Source organism: Coptis chinensis, chromosome 5 (genome assembly GCF_015680905.1).
Source record: "Coptis chinensis isolate HL-2020 chromosome 5, ASM1568090v1, whole genome shotgun sequence".
NCBI classification, from domain to species: Eukaryota; Viridiplantae; Streptophyta; class Magnoliopsida; order Ranunculales; family Ranunculaceae; genus Coptis; species Coptis chinensis.
This window is the reverse complement of record NC_141460.1, coordinates 71,473,046-71,490,305: the sequence shown is the minus strand read 5'-3', so window position 1 is coordinate 71,490,305 and position 17,260 is coordinate 71,473,046. Positions and strand designations below refer to the sequence as shown.

The following is a 17,260-nucleotide window of genomic DNA, read 5'->3' as shown; positions in this document are numbered from 1 at the left end:
GGCTTGAAGTACAGAAAGAACAAGATATCATGATGCTTGATCTATCGTAAGTGGGTTAAACAAGAACAAGGTATTCCTGCTGCTCCTTCTATTCCTCATTATCTAACCTCTTCCACTCCATACATTACAACCCCTCCTAGTCTATAAATTCAAACTCATCCTTCTCAACAGTTTGGGTCTTTTTCTTCTTTTGGATCAACAAACAGTGTTAGTCAGTCTCGTGGTAGGCGAGCCCGATCTCCTAATCCATTTCTGAGGGATGAAAATGAAGAATATGAAGATGATGATTTTTAGTTATAACGTTTTTAATTTCAAGTATGTTGTAACATTTTTAATTTTAAGTATGTTGTAAAAATTTTAATTTCAAGTATGTTGTAACGTTTTTAATTTCAAGTATGTGCAAATCTTATTCAACAAATCACAATCTTATTTAAACAAAACAAACTTGATGAAAGTACAGTTAATAGAAAATACAGAAAACACACTTAAAAAACACAGTTAACAAACTTAAACAAACTTATTAGTTGTTCCTTTGGTTGTGGCGTACACCATAACGTGCCCAATGATGTTCAATCAGATCATTTTTCAATTGTTGATTAGTAGCTCCACAACGAATACTTAATGTTCTTGTTACCATGTTTTGCACAAACAGATGGTCATTACTCTGCATCTCAACTTCATGCCGCAACCGTTCATCTGAAGGTGGTTTTCACTTTGGAAGTTGTACATTACGTTCATTCTCAACAATTATGTTGTGAAGTATAATACATGTCTTCATTATACAAGATAGAGCTCCTCTGTCCCACTGGCAAGCAGGCCTGCTAACAATTGCAAATCTAGCCTGTAAAACACCAAAACCACATTCCACATATTTACGAGCTGCTTATTGCGCTTTTGCAAAGTTAATATATATGGGAGTAGCAGGAGATGAGATTGTTTGAATCAGTGTAGCCCATGGTCGATATATTCCATTAGCAAAATAGTAACCTTATTAACTTGATAAACACAAGCTGGAGCTGTTCCTTTGACTAAATTATCTAACACATTAAGATCATTACACGATCCACCCATTCCAAAGTATGCATGCCAAAACCATAACTCCTGGACTACAACTGCTTCCAAAATCACAGTCGCTTTTCTAGCATGGCCCAAATGAGTTTCATGCTACGCAGTTGGACAATTTTTCCATACCCAATGCATACAGTCTAAACTACCTAACATATCTAGCCAACCGCGTTCTTCACATACTGCAAGCAAGCGTGTTACATTTTCTTCCGTTGGGCTTCTCAGGTACTGCTCTTCAAAACAATTGACAACTGCATTGCAGAAATAATGAAGTGATTCTTAGGCCGTACTTTCAGCAAGTTTTATCCAGTGATCCATTGAATCAGTTGGACAATCATAAACAAGTATTTGTATTGCAGCTGTCATCTTCACCAAACCCGAAATCCCAGGCAAACTAAGAGCATCACAAGGAGGCTTAAAATATGGATCAAAATTAGTGACAACTTCCAATATACGGTTAAAAAGTGGTCTTCTCATACGAAACCTACGACAAAACTTACCTACTTTATAATTTGGTATAGCAGCAAAATAATCAGCCACCAACCGTTCATGCGCACCAACACGATCGCGGTTAGTGTATTCTCTACCATCAACATATCCACCCCATATTGGTACAGATAAAACGTTGAAAGCTGGAATCATTGACGCCACTACAACTGCATCACTTTGCAATTGTTGAACGATTGCGGCAGTTTCATCATCGTCGTCGAAAATCAGTTCACTTACTCTTTCGCACCAATTGCTATTATGACTACTATAACTCATGACAAAATAATTGAAAGTTTATGACTGATGAAAGGAGATGAAGAAATGAAAAAATATATGGATGCTTCACCTGTGATTGATCTGATAGAGTAGAAAATGGAGGGAAACGATGGGTGCGAAAATGGTTTGGCGCCACAGAAATGGAGGGAAATGATGGACAAAACAACTTTTGCCGTTTATTAAAAACTTTTTGTTTGGACAAGACAACTTTTGCCAGCGAAATCAAAACAAGAAATTTAGAAATTTTGCGTAGGTGCTTGACTGGTTTTTAACAATTTTGATTCATAAAAAATGGTGAGGTGTCACAACAAAATTTAGAAATGCATTGATGATGCTGTTACACAAATTAGAAATGGCGTTAAGTCCGCTAAATGAATTTGTGATGGTTGTATCGACTAATCGACATGGGGTTAATGAACTCTAGAATACATTGAGAAACATACCAAAAGAGCTCTAGTCCAATTTGAAAAGTAGAATTCCTTCTCAATACACTTGATCGATAGGTACTTGAGCAAATAAGATTCTAACTTTAGGATATAAGGCTAGCTTGTTTAGTTTGTTCACTTTGTTGTCTGGTTCGGAGAATGGCACTGGTCAATTAATAAGCTACTTAACCAAATAGTTTCAAACCCAATTAGGAATATTAATGGGTACCGTCTATTTGAACCTAAGCCTAACTGGCCGGGATTAGACTGTTTAGTGTTAACACTCTTTCTTCGACCAATATATTGGATACGTACAGATGATTGTATAGCTTTATAGAACAAATGAGCAGGAAATGCTTCGTTCACGAAGCTTTTGTTTCTCACTCATTCATGCATCATGTATGTTCTGTGAGCTTGCTAGCTTCTATTGCCTCTGAGAATATTTTATGTTTGTTGGTCTTCTAAATATCAAAACAAAGTTTCCTGAAAATCTTGTAAACTTCTCTCTTTCCCATTCATGATTCTATAACTACTAATACTTAGTGAGGGACTCAACCCACCTACTAATCATAATTTTTGGCCCTACATAGTACAGATTTTTTTTTGTTAATCTACATGAGTACCAGCAAAAAGTCTTGTTTGGTATAGTACGTCATATTTTGTCAACAAATCAATTTTAGTGATAAACATAACTTTTTTTTTTTTTGGTAAAAGTGATAAACAGAACTAGTTCTTATGTGGTCTTAAACTCTGAATTATTATTAGTTCCTCTTGTTCCTTAGCCAGCTGCAGTTCTATTGAGTAAGAATGTTATCCCCTTTAATATTTAACCACTCTTTCAAAAGTAGAGGTTGCCACTTTCCAATATTGCATGAAATATTTGTCATGATAGTCACAAAAATTTCCGATTTTTTTTTTTAAAAAAAAAAGTATAAAGTCTCCGAATTGACTGGTTACCGAATTTCTAAACGAATAAACTATAAAAATGGTAAGAGTATCCTAATTCTCGATATTCACCAATTTTTAGCGATTTTTTATGTTTTTTTTAAAAATAATAATAGGTAGATGTCCATTTATTTATTTTAATATTTTATTTTCTAAATTGCAAACATTTATAGAATATTGTAAGGAATAACAAGACTTTACATATATATTTGCAAATTTTGAATTTGATATATGCAACAAGTAACCATGACATGATGCACAATTACACACTGCATACTAGCTATTTTATGTTTTAATTATGGGTGGTGTTATATAAACCCACTATTTTACGCACAACACCCACTTAAAGTGTTTGTTTTGTTTGGACAAGATTGCCCCCGTATATTGTTGATCACACCCACATCCATTTACTCACCTCATCTCACGTTTTAATTTTTCAAGCAAGGGTTTTTTTTTATGCTAACAAAGATAACAACTAAATATGAGAAATACAACAAAGTGGATGAGCGAGAGTGAGATGAGCGACTTTTTGAGTGATTGTTATAAGCTCTTTTAGCTAAGGGCAAAAACGTAATCCTATATTTTTCTTACTAGATTTAGTAATATCTACCCTGCTCAAGCAATTAGTGAGAGGAGAAAAATGCTAAAATCTTCCCCTTTTGGGGGGGGTTCCACCTGCTCCATGCGAAAGCATGGATTTATCTGAGTTTGAACTCCCTCCAGCCCCAAGGCAGGTAGTTGAGGTTCAATCGCACAGATTAAGCTCCACAGCATCATTTTCGACATCCGATGTTCATGTCAATGGTGACCAAGGAAAGAAGGTGTCTTTTGCTGACAAGGTTCGTGGTGAACAACCACAACATCTGGATATTGAAGATCTGCCAATTCCGGAAATGAAAGGTAATATGCCATCGATCAAGCTTCCGAAAAAGGCGGTGGAACGAGGTCTTCAATACTGCAAGCATTGTCTTGTTGGTCGCCTAGATTTCCACAAAATCACGCTGGATGAGGTAAGAAGAATGGCAGCTTCAAAATGGCAACCACAAGGAGATTGGAAACTTATTCCTTTAGGAAAGGGTTTCTTCATTATCTGATTAACATGTGAGACAGACTTGAGGAAAATCTGGGGAGGCGAACCTTGGACATTTGGGGACCAAACTCTGAGATTATCTAAATGGTCTCCTGATTTTGATCCAGAAGTGCATACTAAATCAAATGCCCAGATCTGGATCAAATTTCCTAAACTCGGACAGCAATACTGGGACTATGAAATATTAATGTCTATTGCTAGGGGAGTTGGTGGCCCAATAGGGGCTGATAAGCATACCCTAGAAAGATCCTTCGGGTTCTTTACATCGGTGCTTGTGGAAGTTGATCTATCAAAACAAATACCTAACCAAATATTGGTGGAGGAGGAAGATGGTAAATCTTTCTTGCAGGAAGTGGAGGTGTTTAAACTTCCAAAGTTCTGTGGTCATTGCAAATTTGTAGGGCACTTGGTAGCAGAATGCAAAGGTTTACGGAAAGACTTCATAAAAGAAGATGCGCCGAAGGAAGCAACAATTTGATTTAGACAAATTCTTTGAATATTTAATTCTGTCATTTAGAACTTGTCAATCAACAAAAATCTCAAAAACTGCAAAATAATCAATAAAATATGATTAGAATAGCTGTAAGTGAGGTATCGATCCACATCTTGAAGTGAATAAATGGGGGAGAAAATATTTCATAAACCAATAGCTAACTTGGTGATTAATATTAAAACAATTGTTGAGGATTTCTAATTTCTTATCTAAACTAAAAATAAAAGTAAGTTGTAAGGAATTAATGACTAACTAAAGCAATTAATTTTCAAATATCAATTTATCAAAACCCTTGGTAGAAAGTTACTAACTCACCAACAATTCTTGTATTTCAGTTTTATACCTCTTGTTAAATTTCTCCGAAACTTCAATAAATCTTAAACGCTAGTTCTAGAATTAGTGGAAAATATAACTTGAAGAACATAATAAAACATCTAAATATTAAATTCAATCCTTTATTCTTTTTTACTCCAAATGAGAAATTTTTAGGCATTCAATGTCCACAATAAGAAGTACAAAAAATCCCAAAAATCCCTTAATAACTAATAAAGTTGAGTCTAAAAGATTTTTTAACAAAAAGAATAAACTAACAATGGAAAATACCCCGTATTTTTCACGGTGATAGAAACCATGCACATTTAACCTTAGTGCAAAAATCAATTTAAAAAAGTTATCATTGGATTTCATCAAAAATACATATAGTGGAGATTCTAACAAAAAGGACAAAAACAAAATAACAAGAATTTCATGGAGAGCTTTCACTTTCCACCATGGGGTGGAAGCTTAGCCCTCCATGCTATTAATTAACATGAAAGAATAATTAAAGACAAGATATAGAGTGAACATTGAAAATGCCTTTATTGCTTTCATGTTGATCTTCAGAAAATTACACACTCAAGAGCACTCTTCCTCATTAATTAAATGAACTAAAACTACAAGGCAAAATTTCTACTACTTGGATACTAGAATGGATGTAGAATGAGTGTAGAATGGTTCGTTGTCCTCAATGCCAATTCTCTTATCTATTTATAGCTTCCACCAACAAGATCTTTGTGCATATAATATCTACACACAAAATATAAATAATCTTTGGGATATAGGAAGAAAATATAAGATAAAAAAATTTAGGAAATGGAATACGGAAGATATATTATCAAGGCATTAGGAAGGAAGGAAATATAAAATAGAAATCAAATAAAGGATAAAATGGAATGATATGGTTTTGAATTAGGAATGGAGTGATTGGAAAGAATATGGTGAGGATATGGGAGAATATATATGGTGGCTAGGATATAAGGAATTATGGAATGATTTGATATAATAAAATCTAGGGAATAAGTAATTAATGGAAATTGAGATATTTAATGTGGTGAAAATGGTAAGAATATATGGTGGTAGTTGCAATTATCCTTTCTTGATTTCCTTCCATAATTATCAATTCTCTAACATTTCCTTCCATTCTTGATAGCACAATTTATTCCATGAGCTCTCACTTATTGATTCTCTAAATGATCCTCTTTGGCTTATGGGCTCGGGCTTTGATTGGGCTTTGACCAACATATTTATTTCCTATAAAAAAGTATTAAACCAAATTAATAAAACATATTTTGCATTGGACTTTTCCAAAGACATACACATATATGCAAATAATCCTTTATGACAAAAAAATGTGCATAATGTCATGGAATAAAACAAATGTATGGTTTTACGTTAAAAATACACAATTAAGTATAAATGATATTATAAAGTGCCTATAAAACTATATATAAAATATACAATTTTAGGCACTTATCACAATTACAGAATCAGACAAGGCGCAAAAGAAAAGGAGAAGAAACAGGAAGAAAAGAAACCAGCAACCATCCACTAATAGAGCCAAGGATCCTAATGGAATGGTCTATGTGGAAGAAATCCATCCCACCCATGCTGGAGCTGTGAATGGTACAGATGTACACATAGATGGGGGGTCGTACAAGAACAAGCAACTAACAGGGTGATTGTTGAGAATGTAGTGGTGCAAACTGAAGATTTGCATACTGAGGAGTTGCAAACTGAGGCTTCGCATGTTGAAGCATTAAATTCTCCATTAAATGTCTCTCTAGTAAATATGCAAGTTACTGATAAGGCTACGGAGGTGGATAACTATTCCTCAGCGGTGGCTACAGAGACAGTTGATACGCCCATTACAGAATCACAAGGAGTGGTAGTTGCTAGTCCAACTAGCACAGTTGATAGAGTAAATGCAGCTTCACGTCACGATCATGGGATCACCAAATTCCTTCAGTAGTAGAAGTTACGCTTCAGAAATGAGTGGTATGAGTAGAGAGATTCGTGATGAAAATCCATCCTCCCCACGCAATCTCTCGAATGCTAATGTCATGCTGGAAGCTAGTAAACTGCTGAATAATGGTAATTGGGCAGATGAAGCTGAAGAAGAGGAATGGAAACTGAAGACCAAGAAAGGGTATAGACCTCTGAATAAGGTGCAAGACATGCGTTCACCTAGGGCAAGGTCAGGTAACCCACCCGAACAACATTAATAATGAATACAATTTACTGGAATGTCAGGGGAGCTAAACGACAAGAACCTTGGTCTTATGTTGAGGAGATTGTCAATGAGTTTAATCCTGAATTTTTGTGTATTGCTGAGCCTCTTATTCGACCACCTACTGGACTTCCTTCTTTGCTCGGTAGATTGGGTTTTGGGGCTAAATTTGTTCATAATGACATCCCAAATAAAGTAGGAAATATTTGGGTGTTTTGGAAGGAAGAGCTTACGGTGCAACTCGTTGCCCTTTCCAACCAACATATTATTGTCAAGATAGGCGGCTTTCTACTGTCTTTTGTGCATGCTAGGAGTTCTTATGGAAGTCATAGAAGTTTATGGGAAGAATTGTTGCAGTTGGGTCTCAATATTGAAGCATGGGCAGTCGTAGGTGATTTCAATGTAATATATCCACCCTAGATGAAAAAAAGGGGGGAGGTACTCCATGTTCTATAGCTACGAATGAATTTAATAATTTCATTCACTCTAATGCTCTGGTGGATACTACTAAGATGGGGCTCAAGTATTCTTGGTGCAATAAGAGGATGGGAACCAGAAGGATGTATAAGAAGATAGATAGAATACTTGTTAGCCAGAAACGGATTGACAATAGTGCAGGAAGGAAAAGCAAAGTCCTTAAAAGGAATTTTTCTGATCATAGCCCCATTGTTGGTTGGAATACAAAGATTCCAAAGCCGAGCAACATCCCTTTCAGATTCAAGAAAACTTAGATTCTTCATAGCAACTTGAAAGAGGTAATTGAGAAGAGTTGGGCTGAGCCTCTCAATGATGTGCCTACCAGAAAGGTTATGAAAAAACTTAAAAGGCTTAATCTAGTTTTAAAAGACTGGAGCTGGACAACCTACGGGAACCTGAGACAGAACATCAAGGAAATAAATGAGGAATTAGATCTTATTATGCAAGACCAAGAAATCAACCCTTTCGATTATCACCTTCACAAGTTAGAGTTTGAGGAAGCTGCAGAAATACAAGAAGCCATGAAGGTTGATACCATGATGGCAAAGGAGAAATCTAGAGTCACAGAAGCACTAGAAGGAGAGAGAAACACAACCTTTTTTCATGCTTCCACGAAGATTAGATTGGTAAAATCTCAGATAGTGGAAATAAAAAAAGAGGATGGTAGCTTGATCAAGCAGCAAACTCAAATCAAGGAATACATAGTACAAGCTTATGAAGAGAAATATGCATTCCATGAGGCGGATCTTAATGAAAACCTTCTAAAGCTAATTCCTAGGTTGGGCACGGAAAAAGACAACAAGCTTCTCACGGCTATACCAACTAGAGAAGAGGTGAGAATTGCAATGTTCTCCATGAACGCGTCCAGTGCTCCTAGACCCGATGGTTATCAGGGAATCTTTTATCAAACATACTGGGATATTATTGGAACTGATGTGAGCTTGGTTGTGGTTTCTTTCTTCAGAGATAATGTGCTCCCAACTAGTTTCCTCGTTTTGGTACCTAAAGTCACAAATGCTATTACAATTAACCAGTACAGACCTATTTGCTTAAGTAATTTTCTGTTTAAGATTATTACTAAAATTATGGCTACGAGAATTAAGCATATTATGGAGTATATCATTAGTGGAGAGCAGCTTGCCTTCATTAAAGGGCGAACAAGTACTACTGGCATAACACTTGCTTCTGAGATGATGAATGAAATGGATAAGAAGATTAGAGGAGGTAGTGTGGGTATAAAATTGAACATTACTCAGGCTTTTAACTCTCTCAGTTGGTAATTCTTACTGGAGATGCTTGCACGATTTGGATTTAGCAATACATGGTGCTCATGGATCGCTACCCTTCTTAGTAGTGCCAACATCTCGGTTATGATTAATGGAGGTCCTTACGGTTTTTTTGGAGCTGGCAGGGGTCTCAGACAAGGAGACCCCCTTTCCCCTCTCTTGTTTGATATTATAGAAGATGTGCTAAGTAGGGGTATCAATTGGCTCTTCCACATGGGGAAGATAAAGCATATGACAGCAGCTGGAAATTACCCTAGTCCCACCCATATTATTCGCAGATGATATTTTCATTTTTGCAAATGGGGATATTCGCGGCCTCAAGCTCTTGAAGAATATGCTTAATAGGTATCAGTATGCAACTGGTTAATTTCTTAACTCGTCTAAGAGTAAACTATTCATGGGAGCTATGAGAAATGCAAAGAAACAAAAAGTGACTGAACTTTTTGGATTCCAAGAGGGGAAGTTGCCTGAAAAATACCTTGGAGCACCTATCTTTAAGGGGAAAGCTACAGGAGCTCACATTCAAGTATTAGTTGAGAAAGTTAGAAGAAGGGCCAGTGGTTAATTGGGCTGGTAAAATGCTATCTTTTCAAGGCCGAATGGTGATTGCACAATCCATTCTCAATAGCATACCTATGTACAATATGTCTGTATACAAATGGCTTTTAAGATGCATCAAAGACTGTTAAGCAGCCGTGAGAAACTTCATTTGGATAGGGGACCCATCTGTAAGGAAGGGTATTACCTTAAAGTGGGAGAAAGTTTGCAAGCCAATTGAAGAAGGGGGGTTGGGTTTGAGGAAATTGAGGGAATTAAACCTTGCTCTTCTTATGAAGCTCTCTTGGTCCCTTCTATCACAGAACATTGAATGGAGTAAATATATGATGAAAAAATTCTCCATGATCTCTGGAAATTGGATCAACTACTATAAGTCTTCATTTGTTTGGCCAGGTCTAAGATGGGCTTTGAAGGAAATGGATCCTCATATGAGTTGGTCAGTTGGGCAAGGAAAGAGTATTAGATTATGGCAAGATGCATGGTCTGGGTCGATAGTAGCTGATAAAGTGCAAGGAGTAAATTGGAAAGAATTTACTGCCAAGGTGTCGGATATTATAGTGGATAACAATTGGTCCATTCCCACCGATGTAGTCGAGGTTTTTTCTCAAGCTGGTATAGATGTAAATACACTTTTACCACCTTATGGAGAAGCTACTGACACTAGAGTTTGGGTATCAGCTAAGGATGGAGCCTTCTCAGACAAAGAAGCTTTTGAAGCAATCAGAAAAAAAGGGCGATAAGATAAGCTGGCATAGTTGGGTCTAGAACAAGCATGTCCATCCAAGAACAGCTAGGCTAGTTTGGAAACTCATGTATAAGGTGGCACCTACTGATGAAAAGGTTCAAAAGAAGGGGATTCACTTAGTCTCCAAGTGCAGATTGTGTAATATGGCAGCTAAGAATGTGCATCATATACTATGGGAATGTGAAGTAGCTAAGCAATTATGGTCCTGGATCTCTGAACTATTTATTATTTCCTTAAGTAGTTTCGATTTTCGCAATGTCAGAAGAGCCACAAAGGAAAAAAAGTCCCATAAGAAAAGAGTTATGGAATGCTATGACAGTACATCTATGGTTCAAATATGGAAGACCAGAAACAAAATTCTTTTTGAAGACAAGAAGTTGAACATGACTCAACTGAAGAATGACATAATTAAGGATGTTCGAGCTGCTGGCCTGATTACTACAGGTACTATGTTCAATACCATGGAAGACCTCGACCTTCTAACTTTCTTTAACTTGAAGGGCAGGGCCAAAAAAAGCAATATTAGAGAAGTGATATGGTCTGCACCTCAGTGGGGAGTGGTTAAAGTGAACACAGATGGGTCTGCGTTGGGAAATCTTGGAACTGGTGGTGTCGATGTGCTATTTAGAAATCATAATGCAACTGTTCTAGGTGTACTCGCATATGGCATGGGAGTGACTACCAACTATACAGCTAAATGCACAACCATCGTCATGGCAGCAAATATAGCTACAAGGTATTATTGGAAGAAGCTTTAGATCGAAAGCGACTCAACGGTAGCTGTCCAATCTTTTGGGCAGAACCAGGTGCCTTGGATGCTGAAAGCAAGATGGTTGAGAGCAGTAAGCAAGCTTGACTTTGGTGTATTACACATACCTTAAGGGAGGCAAATTTTGGAACAGATTCAACTGCAAAGAAGGGTACTTCACTAATCGGTGGAGTTTCTTTATGGGGCACATCCAGACCAAGTTTTATCACCTCTATAGAGGGTCATTTGAGAACCTACTACAGATTTGATTAGATTGGATTGTAACTCCTAGTTTTAATTGTATGTAACAAATTCACCTCTTTGTAACTCTATTTCTGGTTCTAATAAAATCCTTACTTGTGTGCAAAAAAAAAAAAAAAACTAAATATGATTAGAATTTGATATAACTTTCAATCTAACCAAATATTCATCATAATATGAATTTTTTAATTAACGAATCATGTAATGAGTTGATTTTGTATAAATGGGTTCATGTTTTGTTGGATAAATTGAATTTTGGAAGTCGTTGAGCAAACAATTGTTGTCACACCCCGAATTTCGACAGAATTCGGAAAAACATTATTTGTCTCCGACTCTTCGATCTCCGAGGTGTGACGCACTCTCCACTCCCAAAAACCCATAAACAATTTATAATTTGCGGATAATTAAAACCAATAAAAATTTTAACTTAAACAACAGTCATCTTCATTACAAAAACAATTTACAAATGAAAATGCAAATAACCTTATCTCAACTGAAAATCTATATCACCTCAAAGGAAAACAAGGCCTATCTTGAAATTGTTTAAAATTAGAACCAATCTTCTTCAACACTTTGTCAAAACTTATCAACTATGTTCATTGAATGAACAAAAAACAAACATGGAAGCATTATAAATAATGCTGGTGTGAGTAGCCCTAAAAACAACATATACTTATACAAATATAAACACCATCCATAAGGCAGTTAGTTCCTCTACCGAGACGCCTTAACTTTCAACGACAAATACAACATCCTAAAGAATAATAATTAAGGCAGGTAGTTCCTCCACTGAGGCGCCTTAACTTCCAACAACTACTACAACATATCATACACATAATAAAAAGGCATTTAGTTCCTTAACTTTCCCGACTAATACAACAGAAAAGTACAATAATCAAGGCGGTAGTTCCTCCAATCGATTTGCCTTTAACTTTAACCACCACAACAAACTATACTCATAATAAATAAGGCATGTAGTTCCTCCATCGAGTTTTTAGGTTCTAACTAAGCTATAACCCCAACCATATACAAATCATCTATCTAGAGATATATCATTTACCAACATATTACCATAATTAGATTATTTGGGGCTTTCTTTGTGTCCCTAAAATCACGTCAGTATCTATGTCTTACCTAGCTACCACAATCCACTATTCGCTCACGAATGGTCGGTCAACATCTCATATATATACAACATCTTATATATCAACATCTTATATATCAACATCTTATATCTCAAGCCACTATTCGCTCACGATTGCCCAACACATGGGTCAATCAACATCTCATATATATCAACATCTTATATATCAACATCTTATATCTCAAGCCACTATTCGGCTACGATTGCCCAACACATGGGTCAATCAACATCTCATATATATCAACATCTTATATATCAACATCTTATATATCAAATAATGCACCGGTGGCAAATCACATGAGTTGTGGTAGTCGGTTCTAGGATTTTCGATTCGTAATTTATTCAGGTGTCATACATTTATGACTCATAAACATTCCACTATATCACGTGCAGGTCCATTACCTTATTGCACTAAGCCATAATATTTAGAAACATCTCAATATCGTCACGTGTCAAAATACACAACATCAATGTCAAATCTTTCTTAGATAATGACAACCAAATATATATACTAGCTTCCACAGCATTTTATTACTATATGTGTCCATATAATATACACATTAAGCACAATTAGGCGGTCAAAAGTCCACAATCAAAGTCCAATATATATATTTTACACACTACTCACGCCAAATCTAAAAATAATGACAAACCAAGTTATATAATGTCCGACAATACATTATTACTATATTTGTCCATATAAACAAATATGTGAAAAACTGGAAAAAGTCAACATTCACAGTCAACGGTCAAAGTCAACGGTCAAAGGTCAACACATCAAGGTGAAGGTCAAACTCAACATGTCATGGTCAAAGTCAAAGTCAACATGCCATGGTCAAAGGTCAAAGTCAACCGTCAAAGTCAACGGTCGATGGTCAAAGTCAAAGTCAACATGCCATGGTCAAAGGTCAAAGTCAACCGTCAAAGTCAACGGTCGATGGTCAAAATCTTCAAAGTCAAACTGTCGTTTTTGTTCGAATGGGTTCATGGTCATAGCCATGGTTCATGGCTAAACAAAGGTGTATGGTTCACAAGGTCATGGTTCGGACCCAACCGCCAAGCCCAAACCTTAGAACCCGAAAGTCTAAAAGTCCACTTATTTATTCTACGACCCAATTAGATCTATTTTAAGTCCAATGGATGGTGGTCCATGCAATATTAGAAAACCGCCCAAAACAGGTTAAGTGATCGGGCCCAAAGGAAACTAATAAAAGCGGTCCAAAAACACAAATGATCTGACCAATCAATTTAAACTGGAATCGGTCCACAAATTAAAACAAAACCGGCCCAAAACTTTTGAATTAAACCGCCCAACAACTAAACAAACCGCCCAAACAAAATAATAGAATCCGGGCCCAAACCAACTAAACAAACTAGGCTCCAACCGATTTGGCCCAAGCCCAAAATCGGTGAACGGGCATCATCTTCTCCAACCGCTTCTAAAACAGCACTCCACCACCTTAAACCACCACCGGGTTCTCCTCCTCCTCCCACTTCATCATCGGTTCTCATTAGATTTAACCCAACACCTTTACTAAAACCAAAAATCGATTACCTCTCCCCTCACACGGGCCAAAATCGACCGCCACAACAACAACTAATCCAACCTAGCGGTTTTAACCCCTTGCACAAACCCCTATAACTTTAACCAAACCAAAACTCTAATTTTAACTTCACATCTCAACCCAAAGTTTATCGCCGCCATTATGAGCTTCCACCAAGCTCTAATCTCTTCCTCATCAGTCCACCAATACCCCAACAACCAATCAAGTTCAAACACCAAAATTTCAAATAAAATTCAAGATCAAAGGAGAAGGTTCAAGCCTCCATTAAACGCGCTCGGCGTTGGCGGTTCTAATAAATATAGCCACCCGCCCATAGTATTATAGTTCGACGGTTCAAACGCGCAATCAAATGGTTATCGGTTTAATGTTCAAAACAGAAAAACAAAGAAAAGCGATTTCTATAACCCGAACGCCCATCCGCCGACCGGTGAAATGTCGAAGTTTCCGAAGTCTCAACAGAGTTAAATCTACTAATACGACACTACGCCGAAAAACAATATAATGAAGCGAAAAGAAAACAGAAACATTAAACATTATGATATACGAAAACTATAACTCGGTGAAATAGCCAAATAGCTACTCTTTGACGAATCGCTTCATTTAATCCTCCTAGCCCGATTGAAGTCCAACGTTGATTTCCAAAGAAACCAGCCTTCTTCATGCCTCCATTTTTAATATTTTTTATTATCTTAAACCCTATTTTCTAGAAAAAGTGTTTATATACTTGGGTCCAAAACCCAAGCCCAACCTGAACTTCGGGCCCATAAGTCCGGTCCTAATTTAATTTTGAAAATAAATAATTTAATTAATTAATAAAATAAAAAAATACGTATTAAAAAATACGGGCGTTACAATTGTCTTCTTGGTGACTTCCATTAAGATTAGTAGTTATGTTATATCAACCAAACAGTGTATAAGTTCTTCTTGTTGTTGAAGAATTAAACACTTTTTCTATAGGAATAAAAAGTGGAAGCAAATGATGGAACGCCACTCCAACTATTCTAGATAATGAAAAGTGAAGCAACTATTACTTTAATTTAACAAAATTGGAGAAAGAATATCATATCTTTGATTTGTCTTTTGTAGAGAAAAGACGTTCTTCTCTATTTGGTGTAAGGCGCGCCCGCGCCTTTTTCATTATCTAGAATGTCACCAAAGACATGAGCGCGTGCGCACCCTTGTTAAGGCATACATAAGGCATACATAAGTTGCCCAAACTCTGAATTTGCTCTCTCCTAGGTCGCCTTAGAAAGTTTGACTACATGTTGATCTCTTAACAAAAATTCAGAGTTTTAGTCTAGCTATGCCACGTAGATCTTTCTTGAGCAAACCAATTTCAATTCTCTATGATCTAAATAAGTTTACATAATAATAACTCCCAAAAAAATTTCCATTGCACTGAACCAAATAATTTTGGTCGCCAAAGCAATACCAATTCATTAATTCTAACTCCAAACAATATGAAACATGTTATCAAAGTTTATAGAGCTAACCTCCTCTATCAACAAGAACAAAGGTTGGGAGACCACCAGGCTTGGATTTGAACGAAATGTCAACCTCATCAAATCCCTTACATGCCTTCTGATTCGCTTTTGGATAAGCAACAGTTCCAATCAGAGTTCCACCATATTAAGGAACATGAAAAATTCCCAATAGCATATTTATAAATAGATTTTAATTACTGTGGACTGTGGTGATGTTACTCTCAAACTATTCTTCTCCACAACAAATCTACTTAAACAACTACCAATCATCAACATAAAAAAACAAAACCAGTACACATAACTTCTTCTCTTCCCTCATATTTTCTCAAAAATCAACAACTGGTCCAATCTCTCAAAACTCCAAATACAACGGTCACCTTTGGACATTAGCAATCGAAGCTAGAGAAGCAAATCCTAGCACCAAGCAACTCTGGCATATAGAAGCAATGAGTAAGATTTGTTGACATATACGAGTGTCCCTGAGCCTAATCTAATATATTAATAGAATTGACCTTTCATATAAGTTTGAGGTTATGGAGAAGTTGACAATTTAACATGGTATCAGAGCCTCTGGTTTCTAAGAGGTCTCGGGTTCAACTCCTGCCAGGTGAAGATGTCCAATCTTTCTACCTGTGCATTTCCACTCCTGTTGGCCAGGTGAAGATGTCCAACCCTTCTACCTGTGAATTTCCAGCGTGTTTCGCTGAGGGGAGTGTTAACATATATGAGTGTCCCCGAGCCTACTCTAATATATTAATAGAATTGACCTTTCACATAAGTTCAAGCTTATGAAGAGGTGAAAATGTCAAATCTTTCTACCTGTGCATATTAATAGAATTGACCCTTCACATAAGTTTGAGCTTATGGAGAGGTGAAAATGTCTAATCTTTCTACCTGTGCATTTCCACTCCTGCCGGCCAGGTGAAAATGTCTAGCCTTTCTACCTGTGTATTTCCAGCGTGTCTCGCTGAGGAAGGGTGTTGACATATATGAGTGTCCCTGAGCCTACTTTAATATATTAATAGAATTGACTTTTCATATAAGTTCGAGCTTATGGAGAAATTGACAATTTAACAAGATTAGGCATCAGGTCAAGGAAGATGCACATGTTTCTGTCTCTATTGGAGTACATGTGCCAAGGACATTGAGTTGTTGAGCAAATCAGATCCAAAATAGGAGGAATAGATGATGCCAATGCTTTACAAGTAGAGCAAAAATTCCTATAATCAACAACTGAAAGGAGTTGCAAGATAGTGCACCTCTGTCTCAATAATATTCTTTTCCCATTTGACACGTTGTGAAACGTTCAATTCGCGTCTGGTATGGTCTTGACCCTTCACATCAGACCCTTCACATAAGTTTGAGCTTATGGAGAGGTGAAAATATCTAATCTTTCTATCTATGCATTTCCACTCCTGCCGGCCAGTTGAAGATGTCCAGCCTTTCTACCTGTGTATTTCCAGCGTGTCCTCGCTACTAAAAGAAGGGCTTTTTGTGTCACTTTTTTTAGGCCTCGTGTCATTTTCTACAAAAAAGTGACACACAGAAGTTTGATGTGTCACTCTTTTATGGAATGAGGGTTGATGTGTTGCTTATAGGAAAAGTGACACAACTAACTTAATTTTTTGTATCACAATATTTGAAAGTGACACTAGCGGTTTGCA

At 36.7% G+C, this 17,260-nt stretch overlaps 1 protein-coding gene across 1 annotated transcript; it reads left to right on the top strand.

Moving 5' to 3' along the window:
* The first annotated feature begins 10,459 nt into the window (after positions 1 to 10,459).
* On the top strand, positions 10,460 to 11,152 carry LOC147498714 (uncharacterized). The gene has a single exon (XM_086563322.1). The coding sequence runs from the start codon at positions 10,460 to 10,462 to the stop codon at positions 11,150 to 11,152; it is 693 nt and encodes a 230-aa protein (XP_086419448.1).
* Positions 11,153 to 17,260: the final 6,108 nt, after the last annotated feature.